Here is a 16,152-nt window from a genome sequence, read left to right on the forward strand (position 1 = left end):
TTATCGTAAGCCTCCAGTGTGAGCTTAAGACTGATAGCTTAAAAGGGCAGATGTTGAAATTTCTTCCTCAGTCAAGGGCAGCTACTCAGAATGGAAATGCGATGGTAATTGGAGGGATATTCATCAGATTCAATTTCACTAGAAATTTCCTTGTGTCAGAATCATCTTGAGTAACGCAGAGCATACAGCAAAATGTACTAAATCATTGTTTTCTTTGAAAAGGGCATGGAATCTGAAACAGAAAGTGGTTATACCAGTGCGGTTTTAACCAATTAACCGCAGAGGAGTTTAAATGCAGCCCATTTTTACCATTTTGAATGGACTTTTTGTTCCCTGTTTGCATAATTCCATTCCAATTCATCTGAATTATATTGTAGTCACTTCCTGTTCTGAGGTTTTTCTGCGTCTTCAGAAGACATTAGAAATCAGGGTGTTGAAGTTTCTCTGTTAAGGTTTCTTTGTGATTAGTTTCTTTCCTTGCAAACTCCTAAATGCATTTGCTCCACCACCAAATAGTGGATATTTCATATATTAGGATTTCATCTAAGTGATAGTGTGTAATTTTATATACTTCTAAAATAAAGTATATAGACTCACCAACTGGACTCCGTAGTAAACATTTTTCTGTAATGAAAATTCAGACAGAAAATTGTCTGAGCAGTCTATTTTTTCAGTGTTTTGAGTACTTCAAATTAAATTAATGGCAAAAAATGATTGTGTTTTCAATATGTACTTATAACAAACTAAAATAGATATCTGATGTTTCAATTAATTCAACTAGTAGAGAATTTTTTTCCTATGTTCTGGTATATAGGAATAAAGAACGAGCTATGTAAGGTTGGTGATTAGGTTTTATAAATGAGCTTTTTCACCTCCCCTCTCTCATATTCACAGGGCAACCAGTGTCTAAGATTGTACTTTGGATTGTTTGTTGATTTTTGCGAACAGGTGTCTTATTAAGGATTTTGAAAAGCGGCCTTCCGTCACACACCTCCTCGACCACCCATTTATTAAAAGAGTCCACGGGAAGGTTTTGTTTCTGCAAAAACAGCTGGCCAAGGTCCTCCAAGACCAGAAGCACCTAAACCCTGTTGTTAAAACCAGGTATGGTACTTGACGTCTTCCTGCTTCCTCTCTCTGGTTATTTATAAAAAATGGCATGTCATGTGTTCTGATTTGCCCAGCATTATTACTGGCAATTATCACATCTCTGCATTTTTGAGAGTTTCATTTACATGACATTAAGTACACCAAGCCCAGCGGATGAGAACAGGAGAGCTTCAGAAACAAGCTGCCCGTTTGTGTCCTTGTGGCTAATTTCTCTCAGCTGTGGCTGAAATCTCACTCTGTGTTCAGTTAGCTCTAGTTAACAAACAACAAATATATATATATTTATATTTCCTATAAACGTGGATTTTTTATTTTCATTTTTACCAATAAAGGTAACTGTATGAAAGCAGTCACAGCTGAGATTGTGTGAAAAATCTTTACTTGGCCGTTGCAGACTGGAGAGCAGAAATGTAGGCTGTAAAGTGATTTTGGAAAGATTACCAGTTAAATGTTGGAGGCTTTTTCTCTACTGTGCTCTGAGACCGTTTTCTTTAGTTAAAAATTCCTTAGAGGCAATTTAGTATTTTTAAACGACTTTTTTCTAGATATTGTCTAGGCTAGCGAAAGCAACTGTGTTTCTCTCTCCTCCACCTTTTTTTTTAAAAAAACGGGTACATTTAAAAAAATAAATGTTTCTTTTTAGGGGCAATTGCTTAAAACAGTATTCCGTGGTGGTCTCTAAGAAATAGGTCTGTGGTTTATGTCCGGAGGGTGGCAGAATTTCTCTTTAAAAAAATTTTTTTAGTGCAAATAAACCTGCTTCCCCAGCTCAGCAATTATTTGGTTTTATAAAACTGGTCAGGATGCCGATAAGCTCTAATCCATTGTTATTAAAAGAACATTGGAAGGACTGGAGGTGAAGAAAATAAAACATCACAAGTCACAAGTTCTGGAAATATTCATGTATTCTGCAGAGAACTGTTTACAAGTCAAAAAGCATCAGAACTCTTGAGCTGGAGGCGTAGTTTCAAGGTTGACTGTATCTTGATTTTCCCTGCCACCACCAGGTTCCGTTTCGGATACTCAAAACAATTTTTTTCCTACTCTTTCCACTTTTCTATTTCTGTTTCTATGGCTTGCCTACGGGGATAGACAAACGCAGAAAATTTTTGTGACTTGGTGCCTTTTTGAAGCAGTAGAAACTTGTGTTTAAGCCCCAGGGAACTGAAATCCCTCTTCTTCCCCCACTTTTGTTCCTATACACCAGCCAGCGCCTCTCTACCACCCACCTCCACACGCTCAGACACACAGCACCACCACCAAAACTGAAGATGAAATAAAATAAAATATAAACCAAGCAAAAAAACAAACCCAGCATTTAAATGCTCTAAGTCGAATCAGGTGTCTCTTCCTTGTCTCTTTTGAAATCTGCTGCAGAACAGTTTCTGAGACTTAGTTTGCAAAGTTACTCAGCTTTTCACACTTGCCCGACTTTGCCTGTCCAGATGTATGTTCTCTTTTTAAAGACTTTTCTCCTTTTACCATAGAAAATAAGACTCTAGTCTCTCTTACCCACTCTAATTTGTCTTTATCTTTGTTAACTCCTTTGATGTCAAAAGCCTCATGTGGCAAAGGCTTCCTACAGGGTCTTTGTAATCTTCAGTTTCACTCAGGAGTTGGTGTTTCTTTTAACAGTCATTTAAAAAAATACAACCTCACAAATAGGTATCAAAACTTTAAACAGCCACTTCCTTAGGAGGCAGGAAAATTAATTCTAAGGGAAACACAATGCATGTAATTGACACTTAACCTGCCACCTGTCCCACACTATTACTTCCTCTTAGCAACTGGCAAGGAATTGGCTACCTAGGTATTTTTTAAGCCCATCTAGAAAAATTCTCAAATATTATTTGATGCTGGTAATTCAATATATTTAAAGTTATGAGTTTCCAAGTTAAGGTGGAAAAAACAAAGAAAAATTGAGGTGAATGCATAGATGAGTGAGGCAAATACCTAACTTATTTTTTGTACAATTATGGTCACACAGAAGATGATACAATGTAGTGGTTAAAACCACTGGCTCTGCCAGGTTTGAATCCCAGCTCAGTCACTTATGGACAAGTTATTAAATTTTTCTGTTCTGAAGTCTCTTCATCTATAAAATTGGGGTTATTTGGGGGATTGAGTCAATACATAAAAAGTACTTAGAATAGCGTTGATAACAGAGTTAACCTTCAATCAGTGTTAGCAATAGTAGTCAAAGTAGTGTACGTGTTCTATTTAATTCAGTCTCCCATTTCTTTTGGCCTTGATCTTTGCAAATTCTATCTCTTGGCCTTAATCTGTGCAAATTCATCTGTATTTACTTACCAAACAACATCATGAAAATAAACAGTACTAAAGTACTTAATGTTAAAAATATCCATTTCTATCTCTTATTTAAAATCTAATTTATTCATTTATTCATTCAAGAGACATTTATATGTGTGTATGTGTCAGGCCATCTGCTGAACAGAAGAACTACAAAGGCACATCAGATACAGTTCCTGATAAAGAGCTAATAGTCCAGTGTGTGAAACAGATAAGAATTACATGAGAACAGCTCAGCATTAGAAGTACCTGGATAGAGGGATGCCTGGGGTACCTTGCGGAGCACCTGGGAAGGGACGACCCCTGGAACTGGTGGGAAGATGGCCCTTGAACTGTCCTGAAGAACAAATAGAAGATAGTCGGGAAGGGAGTTATTCCAGGTAGAGGGGAAAGAATGAGCAATGAGCAAAGGGCAGAGGTGCAGAGGCTGGAGAGAGCTTAGAGGGTTTGGTGAACCATTAGTTGGCATTGCTGGAACCTGGCTTGGGTGGGTCGGGGGGCAGTGAACAGGCAGGCAAGGGCCAGGTCATGATGGGCTAAGGAGCTTGGAGTTGTTCCTTAGGCACTCGGGAGCCATAAGAGTTTCAAGCAGGGATGTGCTCCAGGAAGGTCATTCTGATTGCAGTGTGGAGAATGGAATGGAGCTGGGCAAGGCTGGAGCCAGGGAGATGAGTGAGCAGTGTGGCAATTGCAAATAGCAAAAGATATTAGGATAGTTATATTGTCAGGACGTAGTGGTGGATTGGTTGAGAGAGATTAGGGAAAGAGAAGTGTTGCAGGGTCTACCCAAATTGGGCTTGCCTCCCTGCCCTGGTTCAGACTACAATTAAACAGAAATTGTAAGACAGTAAAAGATAGAGACCAGTCAAAAGACTTTGTTTCCTCTTCATATCCTATCAAATGCAATGTCAAGTACTTCCAGATCTTACTCAAAGCTTCCAGCTTTCTGCCCAGAGTAGGGTTCTTCAATGGTCCAAATAGTCCTGGGCCCCCCAGCTGGAGAGACTTTTTTAGTTTTGAGGCTAATGCAGAGAAATGAGACCTACAACCTACAAGGAATACTGTCTTACTGGTCCTGCAGAGGTAGGGAATGTTCTCTTCACCACTTTAGTGCTTTCCCCAGGGGAGAGAGAAGTTGGTAGTTTGAGAGGGCTGCAGGGAAGAAGACAGGTTCTTAAAGGATGAGTAAACTTAGACAGGTAAGGGGAAGGATCTTATATAGAGGGAGACATTGAAAATAAAGAGAGAGAAGATAAGAGAGGAAGCAAGAGGGAGTGGGATCAAGGGCCTAAGAGGAAAGTTAACCATAGAAAAACCTCTAGTTTGGGAAAGACACAGAGAAGTTAGATGAAGACATCCAGAAAATTTGAGGAGGGTGTGGGGCAGAGGAGGCTATGAGGAAACTCATGTTGAATGGCCTTTATCTTTTCAAAAAACCGAGCAAGGTGGTATCCGAGTTGGGAGTGGGCTGTGGACTCCAGGGAAATGTTAAATCTTTGAAATAGCCACTACGAAGCATATGATAAAGAGTCGATTAAAGGTGGATATAATGATTGCTCAGTAGCACAGAAAATGCAGGTAGAACTTAACTGAATAGCATTCCGTTGTAGTGAAGTTAATCAGTGTTTAGGGTAATGCATGTAAAGCATTCAGGAGAGCATTTGGCACTAGAACTTCCCACAAAATGTACCATCACCACCACTGCCTTTCCCATCTATCATCTCAAGTAATTCTTAGCAACAAGGAGTAGGAGTAGAGAAAGCAGATACTGTAGTCTTCTTCAGGCTGGAGACTGGCTTGGATGGACATAATTGGGGGAGAAGGGGACAAGGGAATCAAGGTGAGTAACAGAGTATCCTTGGGGTCTTTTTGGAGTATGGAAGAGAGTGAAGCCAGAAGTGGCTTATTGACTTTGAGTCTGGGTCTGGGTTAGGGGACTGGCAGTTACAATGAAGACAAAGAGCAGATTCAGTGAGAGGGTGGTGAGAAAAGGGATTGTAGAACTGAGATCTTGGGAACTTTTGAGAGATAATTGGGAACTAGTCATGGCTGAACTTGGGGACAGCTTTAGTGGAGCAGAAATATATTTTTAAAAGAGTTGACAAGTTGAGGAACCCTGAGATCAGAATCTGAGAAGAATTAATGAAGTGATTGGTGGGGGCCAGGAAAACCAAAGGCTGATATCAGGGTAAGGGATAGAGAGAAAGGAAATTGGGATTCAAGTGCTGGAGATGATATACAAGGGGGATGTGAAATTTTTAAAAGGGAGAGATCGGTTAGGGAGAACTATGGTTGGGAAAAGACAGAGAGGAGCAGGGAGGATGCCCCCTTCCCCTACCCTCTCACAGTGACAGGATGGAAAGTGGAGCTGAGGCAATGCATTGTGGGGAAGTGGTCCATTTCAGTCATGTTGAGGAGATAAACAAGTATTCAATAACAAGGCTAGGAATCATGGGAGCTTGTTCACTATAGAGCAGAAGCCACACCACGCATGAAGAAGGGCTTGAGTGGTGAGGCCCATCTCACCTCTTCTGGGCCTAAGCATTCTAGCTCTTCTGAGCGGTACAGTTTTTTGGAAAGCCAGACTGTGATCCTTCCCCCTTTCACATTATATATATGAGGTACTTGTGGAGAAGTAACATTGTGTTATTTGATATTTGATAGCATTTCCTGATGCTGATTATAGTGTATGAGTGAAACCATTGGAATTTACATTTTTCCAGTAATTTATAATTTTGCTATAGCATATATGCGATTGAGGTATAATAGGGTGGTTATGAATCCAAGGCTTACTCTCTCAAAGGAGGTTAAAAAGCCCCCAAATTCTGTGAATAATAGTTTGGGGCTATGTTTGTATTTAACCTCTCAGGGATGCCTTTAAACAATTTGGCCATTTCCTGTATGTCAGCTTCCATTTCCTTGACCTTCGAAAGGACTTTTTCCCCAAACCAGTTTTGCAAATCCCTGAGTTCATTGATATCATCTGGTATGTTGTGTCACCATTAAAGTTCAGAGAAGTAGACATCAAAACATGGTTTTTTTTATCACTTTACAAGAGTTATGAGAGAAGAGCAAAACCACTGTCTGGAATGTGAATGGAGGCAGGGAAGGCTCTGGGTTGGCTGTGCTGTGACCCACTCCCACCTTCCAACCTCCCATCATGGACTCAACTGCAAGCCTCAGTAAAATTACAAGATCCAGCATTTCCTTCCCCTGCTGGCGGCTTAGGACTAGCTGAAACTACAAATGTTAAACCCGCAAATGCCAAGGGTCTCCTCTAATTATTACTTGGTAGAAGAATTAAGTTGCTGGTTGTTTTCTGCTCTGTTTAATGGATTTTGCTTCTACCCTTGCAATTTGCCTGAGGTTGATTAAAACAATGACCTCAGCTTTTCTGATTTCTTTTCAACCTGCAGCAGTGACCTTTAAAAACAGGTTTCTCACTGCTTAACTGTCTAGCTTTCCCCAGAAAGCCTTGCTCACTCATTTCCTCTTTTACCTGCAAACATGCTCGTGTGCGTACACACACACACACACTGTATTACGTACACTGATGGGTTCCTGGGCTCCTGTTGTAAATGAATGACTTCTGAAAGGTTACTTCATCAAGTGCTGAAGATGCTTGACACATAGGAGGCTAAAGATCCTCGTGTCTTTCTAATAGATAAGAAATAAATCCCTACCCTAATATAGTTTCTGCTTTCTATATATCTGTCTGTCTGTCTATAACTGAGTGAATGAATTAATATTTAAAATTCTGCTAGTGTCACTGATTCTTGCTGCCTAGAGAAGGTAAGTGTATCAAGTACTTATGATTGATAAGATGGTGACTTATTGGAATTCTGGCCAAAACTGTGCTTAAATGAAAAAATAGGGAGATACTATAGTGATTTCCACTCAAACAATTCTTCTATTTTTTAATTTATGTATTGTAATGTTTGCCTGATAGATATAAGCTTAAGTTCCAGGTCAAGATAGAGCTCATGTAGTTAAAATTATCTAGGTAGTATCTCTATCCATATTTGACTTTCAGTAGCATGGTGTCATACCTAGGTGGTCTGCCATTGTTGTTCTCATGCTAGGTCCATGATTATGTAGTTATAGTCAAATAAAAGTTTCTCTTTCATCAACTCTGTTATCAAAGGGTATACTGAAATGGAAATAAAGATTTGGAACGAATATTCAACATCACTGACTTTGTTGCAGTAGTAGTACTCTATCCCCAATTTTGAGTAACATTTTCTTACTATATGGAATCCATTGAATGTGGTGATAAGGGAGTGGTTCGTCTAATCTATCCAACTTGTCAACTTGTCCCTGAGCTCTGTCCATGGCCCACAGAAGCCTTTGTTTTAGAGTCTTGAGGACTACCACCTTTGAGCCTGGACCCTCTCCCTGCTCGTTCTCTTCTCGACCCCTTTCTTCTCTACACCCAACAGATTTTACTTCCTTTTGTTTCTGGAATCTGGTGGGAGTGTTAGTCATTCTCCACTCCTTCCATCCACTCTTGGATGGAGGGGAGGACTCTGACCTTGACTGTAGAGGAGTGGAGGTAGAAGTGGCCTTCACAATGGTCCTGCCCCACGATGACCATCTAAAAAACCATCAGACATTTCTCAGTGCAGAATTTAACCTCCCACTAGCACATCATAGTTCAGGGTGAAGGGAAGAATGCATCCTGCCACACCTACATGAAGCTCCTGTGGCCCTATATCGATCTACCTCCGTGGAAGTCACTGCTTCCGCAGGCATAGTTGACAGACAGGAAGAGGCTAAGGGATTAAAGAGTCACTTTTAGACAAAATATATATTTGTCAATATCATTCATAGGGCCAGAAGTTCAAACAAAGAGTCTGCAGGCCCAGTGATGAGATATTAAAAGAGCACTCACACTGAAATGGTTTTAACCATAATGCAGGTGTAGAGATTAAACTATAGTGCAAGAAAGCAGCAGTTCAAGAATTTGTTCCATGGGAACAATTCCCCTAATGTCTGAACCAGTTTGATGCCATCTACAGCTCCTTTCCCACTCATGGGCTGGGCCTGAGACATTCCAAAATATCCCCCCATCCTCTACCTCTTCTGTGCCCACTGTTGTCTTACCGGAACTTCCAGCCTCTGCCTCTGGCTCTGTCTCACCCACTCTTCAGATCCAGTTCTTACTCTCCACTCACTTCCTTGGACTTGATGTTTCAGACTTTTCCTCGTTCCCACCTTACTTGAGCCAGACACTCAGATACCAGTTCACCCTTTTCCTGATCCCTGAAACCTAAGGCCAACCCTACTCACCACCCCCCACCACCACACTAACCCAAACTCCAGTAACCAACCCAAGCTAGAGCTTTGAGTTTCCTCCTCTCTAATTTTAACCCCCCAAACTCCCTTTGTCTGGGAAGCCAGGGTTGGCAGCCAACATGCTTAAAGCCTGATAAAAACAAATAGGAAATCTAGCAAAAAGCAATGTGGACTTGGCTGGAATTTGAAAATGTCTTCTGAGCCATTAAAACTATAATACCTTATTATATACTCTATTTAATAGAATGCCTTTGCTATTTATCCATCCATTTCTCTCTCTCTCCATTTCTCTGAGCTTTGGAATATTCAATCCAAGTACCTTTTAGTTGGAAATCTGTTCTTTTCACATTAAACAAGGAATTTTTCAGCAAAAATTGATAATAGATGCTATTCTCAAGTAAGGCACTAGGTGGAGCATGTGAATTTAAAGGAAATTGAAGTTGGTAGTTACTAGTGACAACAAATCATTTAAAGCGAGAAAACTGTAAAAAATTAAACCAAATTTATTTTGATTAATGTCCACTAAAAATATACAAATATAAAACAGCATAACACTTTTTATAAATATATTTTAAAAAGAGATAAAAATTGGAATAAACAATCTTTTTATCTTCAATAGACCCCTCAAACCCCATAGCCAAAGCAGAAACATGAAGCAGGCAGCAGTTTCAGAAGAACACTAGCTGGGGAAGGCAGAGAAAGGGCTAGCAGATATTTTTTTTCACTGGTTGAGAAAATGAAATGGTCTTTACCAGAGTGAAAATTCCTCACATCTGTATCAACTTCTAGATTGCCAGCTTCCATTTGGGGAGCAAATAAGTCTAAGGAATTTGATTGCCTGGAAGCGTGGGAAGAGGTCACACGTTGCTAATAACAGGGGGTAAAATCTTTTAAAAGTTGTTTGTTGTTTATAAAATCTTATAGGGAGAAGATTTTTATGAGAATCAGACTCTGATTTGCAGACAGTGTCAGCATGATTCCTGGAGGTTGAATCTCTAAGACAGACAGATAGATTGACACACAGACAATCTGCTGCAGGACTCAGAAGATAACAGCTTCCATCCTGGCAGTATCACATTGTGTATGTGCACAGTGAGAGTCACAACTTTCTACAAGAGTTTATTTATTTGTGGTATTACAAGTGAAGTTTTGTCAGTGCTTTTATTTTTAGTTGGGTGTAAAAATTCATCCAACAGAAAGCTTGACCTTCCTAGATGCAGTTCAGGCTGCCTTTAAGTCCAGGTCAGGAGTTACTGGAGGAAAAAAAATCCCTGGAGAACCCACCATTGATTCAGTGCTATTTTGAATTCTGATTTCTCCAATCTGCCTATTACCATTTACTTCTTGGAGTCCCATGCATTCTGTCCGGGGTATTTAGTTGCATTCAGTGGAGTGACAGAATGGAGAGTGCTTACTCCATTTTGACTGGAACCAGATATGTGTATGATTTTCTTAATTCCTGATTTTCTTGTCAAAAGATGTGTAGAATAAATTCTAACTTAGCCTATTTCATACAATTGCAAGATAGGAATTTAGGAAGGAGATAAACTAGTTGAATTTAATATGATGAGAATTTAATTATTTTATAAACAATATATTGTGATATTTTGTTTTGTGATGAACTTCAAGGGAGAAAAATGCTTAGGTTTTATGTGAGGAGGACTTGGCCAGGAATATATACCCTCCTGCTGTCTTATTTAGCAAAGTGGCTAGCTAGAAGCAGGCAGCAGCTCTGAATTTTAAAGTTTATAATTTTAAAATTTAAAAATTTTTAAAAATTTTAAACATTTATATTTCAAACCAATCTGATTTCTCTTTGAGATCACCAATATGTTAGGACAGATGAATAAATTGTTCTTTTTAATTAAAAAAAAGCTTAGTTGATAAATTTGATTTTATTAAGTAAAATTAAGCTTCATATATTTTGGACGTTTATATGCATTAGCAGCAAAACTGGTTCTAGCACTGGAGATGACTAATGCCATGCTTCAAATACCTTTCTTCAAATCTATCAGTGATGGAGATTGGGAAGTAACATTTAATTTAATAGGCAGGAAGTGAAAAAAAGTCTATGATTTCTTTGCCCATTTTCATTGTATTATATACTCAAGACTCAATATGCAGAGCTGTTGAGTTTGCTTCTTCCTTTTTACCTGCTTTTGTGAAATAAGTTTAGCAAGAGATAGAGTGTACATCAGGATGCCATGACTACTACATGGTACTTATAGCAAAACCTTCACTAAAGCCAGATTCTGGGACCTGGCAAGATAGAACCGTATCCTCTAAAGCTGTGATGATGGTGGGCATACAAGGTAACAGGGAAGAACCATGCTTCTCTGCTGGTGAATTTACAGTACCTTGGAGGACATGTTACACGTGATTTTGTTTAGTTAATGGTATTCTGAGTAAAGTATGGAGTTATGTCGATTGCTGATTCCAAATTATGACGATGACATTAAGAATAGTACTTGGTACATTTTTTCAACCCTTTTGAATTTTTATATCCATGACTATGTTTGCTTTCACAGTCACCTATGAGATAAATAGACCAGTCATGAATGATTCTATTTATAGATGAAGAAAACTGAGATGCTGGCTGTTAAGGGATTTGCTGAGTGGCCCCCACCACGTTACTCACAACCCTGAAACTAGGACCCAGAGCTCTTAACTTCTAGGCCAATGCTTTCCCCTTACATCACACTGAGTAGTGATAAGTTTATGAAAGGAATTATGGGAAGGCCTCCTTTGACCAAGAATTAATTTTGCACCTCAAATAATGATATTTTAGTACACGAAAGGGGATTGGTATTGATGCCAACCAAGTTTTTTAAATGCCTGGTGAGCAACGCTCCCTAAGACAAAAATCTTATATATATACACAGGAGCACATAAAGATATTGAGTGCTGCTTTGTTTCTAATGGCAAAAAATTTGGATCAGCCTAAATGTGGATCGACATAAGACTAGGTAAATAAATTGGTATATATTTATAATATATAATATGACCCAGTGATTAAGGTGAGTGAAATAAATAAATAAATAAACACACACACACAGAGATATTTTTAAAAAATCATAGTGTTATGGGCAGGCCTGGTGGTGTAGTGCTTAAGTGCGCATGCTCCACTTTGGTGGCTTGGGGTTCGCAGGTTCAGATCCCGGATGCGCACCGACGCACCGCTTGTTAAGCCATACTGTGGTGGCGTCCCATATAAAGTAGAGGAAGATGGGCACGGATGTTAGCCCAGGGCCAACCTTCTTCAGCAAAAAGAGGAGGATTGGCATCGGATGTTAGCTCAGGGCTAATCTTTCTTATACACACATAAAAAATTTCTCAAAAAGTTGGAGGTGGTGCTGGTGGTTAGCACAGGGGGACCTCAAGGGAGTTCCCAGTGAGAACTACAAGACTGACATGGAAAGGAAAAAATGTGAGGAAGTGCTATGCGTTGGCATTTAAGAAAAGCAGATATAAGTGTTAGCTGGGCCCATTTGGTAATGCTCCCCACTGTGGTAGAAGGGAGGCTTGAGCTCTGGAACTCACCTTACCCCTGCTAGTCCTACAGCACGACAGAGAGAGAGCTTGGAGATATGGAATGGACTCGCTCTTCCTGTCCCTTTCTCTGAAGTCTCTGAATACGTCATGTGATAAGACAGAGAATGAATCATTCTCGTTGCCTACTTTCTGCTACATTACTTAATATCTTAGCGCTAATATTTTCTGGATAAACTTCTAGGCATGAAAGGATGCATACCGGAAGACCCTATCATGTGGAAGATGCTGAAAAATACTGCCTTGAGGATGATTTGGTCAATCTAGAGGTTCTGGATGAGGTACTAAATATTTAGTATACAATTCTCACTGATGATATTTGTTTCACATGAATGGTCTGACCTTTCTGTTGTGACAATATTCTCCTAAGGTCACTTGAAAATTTAATTGTTGGTATAGCCTTGGAGTTGAAACTCAGGGAGCATTTGGTTGCTTTGACTATGATCCTGTGTTGTATTCATTTATAGTCCCCACAGTGTCCTAAATGATGAAGAGAAAAGGATTTGGATTTTTCTAATAAGGTTATTTATATTGTAGGCTTAAATGATGTATTATATTAGCTGAAATTATTTTCTGTTTTAAAAAAAAGTGCAATTTAACCCTTAAATTAAGATAGTTGTTTGTTCTTCATAAAAAGGAGCTTCATTTGGGGAAACAGTAAAGTTAATATAGCTTGAATTCTAAATCTGAAAACTGTCATAATCCCCATTTAAAATATGCATGTTTAATAGAGCTGTTAATTGCACTGGACCTGCTTCTGCAGATTCTAACTCTGGGGACCCTTAACTGCAATGCATGAATCACCAAAGTGTAATACAAAACTGTTCAATTCTATATTCCCACCACATAAATTTTAAGTGCAAAGCTTTCAGAAATGAAGTTACTATTTTGTCTGTACTGCATCAATAGGAATGGCCTATTAAATCAAATTCTAAATAGGACATTTTGATTGAGTGACACAAGTTTTTCATAATAACAAATAAAGCCTTTGTTGGCTATCTCAATGTCTTTTAGCAAGTCCTAAGTGGGCCTAATTCTTTCAGCATATTCCTATTTTTTTCTTTTCAAGGCAAATATCTGCCTTCAGGATGATTAGGTTCATTGTATGATTTAAATTGACTTCTTTCATCTTTTAGAGAAAAATATTCTTGTAAGAACAAATTTGTTATTTTTAGAATCTCTCCCTTGTTGGAAATAATGTTTACTCTCAATATCATTTATCTTCTTCTTAGGATACAATTACTCATCAGTTGCAGAAGCGTTATGTGGACTTGCTGATTTACACCTATGTTGGAGACATCTTAATTGCCTTAAACCCCTTCCAGAATCTAAGCATATACTCTCCACAGGTAAGGAATGCTTTAAGAGCATCTTGCTCCTTAATAGGAAATTAAAAATCACGAGGGACAATGAAAAGAAGGAAAAAGTGAGAATAAAATTATGCCACCCTAGAGGTGTATATCCCAAACTGCAGATAATAATGCAACACAAATGGAATTCTTACATTTTGGGGGTAACTTTTTAAAGCAAGATGTAGCAATAATACCTAACATTAATTTTATTCTTACTGCATGCCAGGCACTATGTTACCTCGCTTACTCTCCCAACCCTGTGAGACAAGTACTATTATTAAGCCTATGTGGCGGATGAGGAGACTTAGTATAGTGAGGTTAATTCCCTTGCAAAAGCTCATGAAGCCAGTAGGTGAAGAACAGGTATTTAACCTCAGGCCTGTAGACCCTACAGCCTCTTGATACTACAATTCCTTCAATAAGTGACAAAGCCTTGGTTTTGTGGGCATCGGGTACCAGAGAATTAGAAGGTCCAGTGGAGCATTAAAAGGTCCAGTGGAGCATTAGAAGGATCTTTAATTATTTTTTCTTCAGTTTTCCAGACTTTATCATGGAGTGAAACGCGTCTCAAATCCCCCCCACATATTTGCATCAGCAGATGCTGCTTACCAATGCATGGTTACTTTCAGCAAAGACCAGGTCAGAACTCACCTTCCTTTCCTACCAAGTCACACAGTAGGATGTGTTCTGTCTGCCTCTGCAGCTCTCAAGTCTTCCTGAAAACTTTCCCTTCTGGTTGCTGGTGCTGACTCAAGGAGATAGGAAATGAAATAACTCAGTGGAACAGAAACAGTGATAAAACCAGAGTAGCAGGAGAACGTGAACACTCTTTTCAAGAAATGTGAAACATTCACATCCAGAGCACTCATTTTCTCTGATAAAATGTAATCAGGATATTTCTAATATGAACATGAGAACCTAGAGCTAACACAAACCTGATCACATGGCAATGATTGCAATAAAAATAGGATGTAGAATGACATAAATGAAATTCCTTCCTATTAAGGTCTCAGAATTTTCATGGTCCAGTCCTTTTTGTATGAAATACTTCACACACTTTAGCTGCTGAGAAATTGTGATGGATTGGGTAAAAACTGAAGAAATCTTAAATTCAATGCTGGTTAAACACAAAGATCACCCATATGTTTTAACTTTCTGGACCTCGGATTCACAGTGGTGGCATATCCAACCTTTGATCCTTTATCTACTTTCAATATGTATGTTTTCCTTTGTGTCTTTATTCTGTTTGAAATCGAAATGATCTAATTTGGTGAGAAAATTGTATGAGATAATCACTATGTGTATATTTTGAGACCTGTGAAGTCTCAGCTTTGGGTTTGTTGAGGAGTAAATGAAATTATAACAGGACAAGTTACAAAATGGAGTACATGGATTCACTATATGTTAGAAACTTGCCTTGTCCAAATTCTTACCTTTCCCAGAGACTTGTGAAATGTCCATAGATTTCATAAAAAGGAAGTAAATGGAGAGAGATATTTGTGTTTCTCAAGTTAAGAGGTTTCCCCACTGTGTTCCTTTTTTTCTGACACCACTTCTGACACAAAATGTTGCGTCTTTTTTAACCAATTCTCCAATTCTCCAATACCAACTGCATGTCTAACAATTCAATTCCATTCAATTCTGACACTAACTACCCAGAGTTAGTGCAGATCTCACCAGTTCAGGGATCAGTCTCACAAGACTGCCTCTACTTCAGATGCCAGCTGCGAATGGGGTGCCCAGTTTACCCAGACCCCTACCTGGCCGACTACAAATTTAGGTATTCCCACCACCCCCCTCAGGTTTGGTAATTCACTAGAATGACTCATAGAACTCAGGTAAACACTTCACTTATGTTTACTGGTTTATTATAAAGGAGACAACTCAGGAACAGCCAAATGGAAGAGATCATAGGGCAAGATATAGGGAAGAGGGGTGGGGCAAAGCATCCATGCCTTCTCTGGACACGCCCCTATCCCAGCACTTCAATGTGTTCACATCAGAAGCTCTCTGAATCTCATTGTTCAAGAGTTTTTATGACTCAATCAATTTCTAATCCCTCTCTCCTCCCCAGAAGTTGGGATGGTGGTGCTGAAGGTTCCCACCCTCTAATCGTGGGTTTGATCTTTCCGGTGACCAGCCCCCAACCTGAAGCTATCTTGGGCCCCACCTTGAAGCACTTGGTTAGCAGTTAGGTTTGGTTAAAGGGGACTTTTTTGTGAATAACAAAAGATGCTCCTATCACTCCTATCATTTGGAAAATTCCAAGAGTTTTAGGAGCTCTATGCCAGAAACCAGAGACAAAGACCAAATATATGTTTTTTATTACACTGCACCCAGTAAACCTAAAGAACTCCTAGAAATGAATGATAAAAAGACCAATGATACAAAAATAAATAGGCAAAGGATATGGAATGGTCACACACACAGTATATATGAATGACCTTAAATGTGTGAAAGGATGCCCAACCTCACTCATAATAAAAGAAATGCAACTTAAAACTATACTAAGATACCATTTTTTGCCTGTCAGATT

The 16,152-nt window shown here is 39.1% G+C and overlaps 1 protein-coding gene across 1 annotated transcript in view; it reads left to right on the top strand.

The window, feature by feature from the left end:
- Positions 1-16,152, top strand: part of MYO3B (myosin IIIB) — a 265,307-nt gene that overhangs the window by 28,658 nt on the left and 220,497 nt on the right. Inside the window, exons 2-5 of the mRNA XM_058548594.1 lie at positions 949-1,104; positions 12,449-12,545; positions 13,497-13,613; positions 14,151-14,255. Of these exons, the coding sequence (XP_058404577.1) occupies positions 12,459-12,545; positions 13,497-13,613; positions 14,151-14,255 (309 nt within the window). The 5' untranslated portion in view covers positions 949-1,104; positions 12,449-12,458. The remainder of the gene's footprint in view (positions 1-948; positions 1,105-12,448; positions 12,546-13,496; positions 13,614-14,150; positions 14,256-16,152) is intronic.

Source organism: Diceros bicornis, chromosome 10 (assembly GCF_020826845.1).
Source record: "Diceros bicornis minor isolate mBicDic1 chromosome 10, mDicBic1.mat.cur, whole genome shotgun sequence".
Lineage (NCBI taxonomy): Eukaryota > Metazoa > Chordata > Mammalia > Perissodactyla > Rhinocerotidae > Diceros > Diceros bicornis.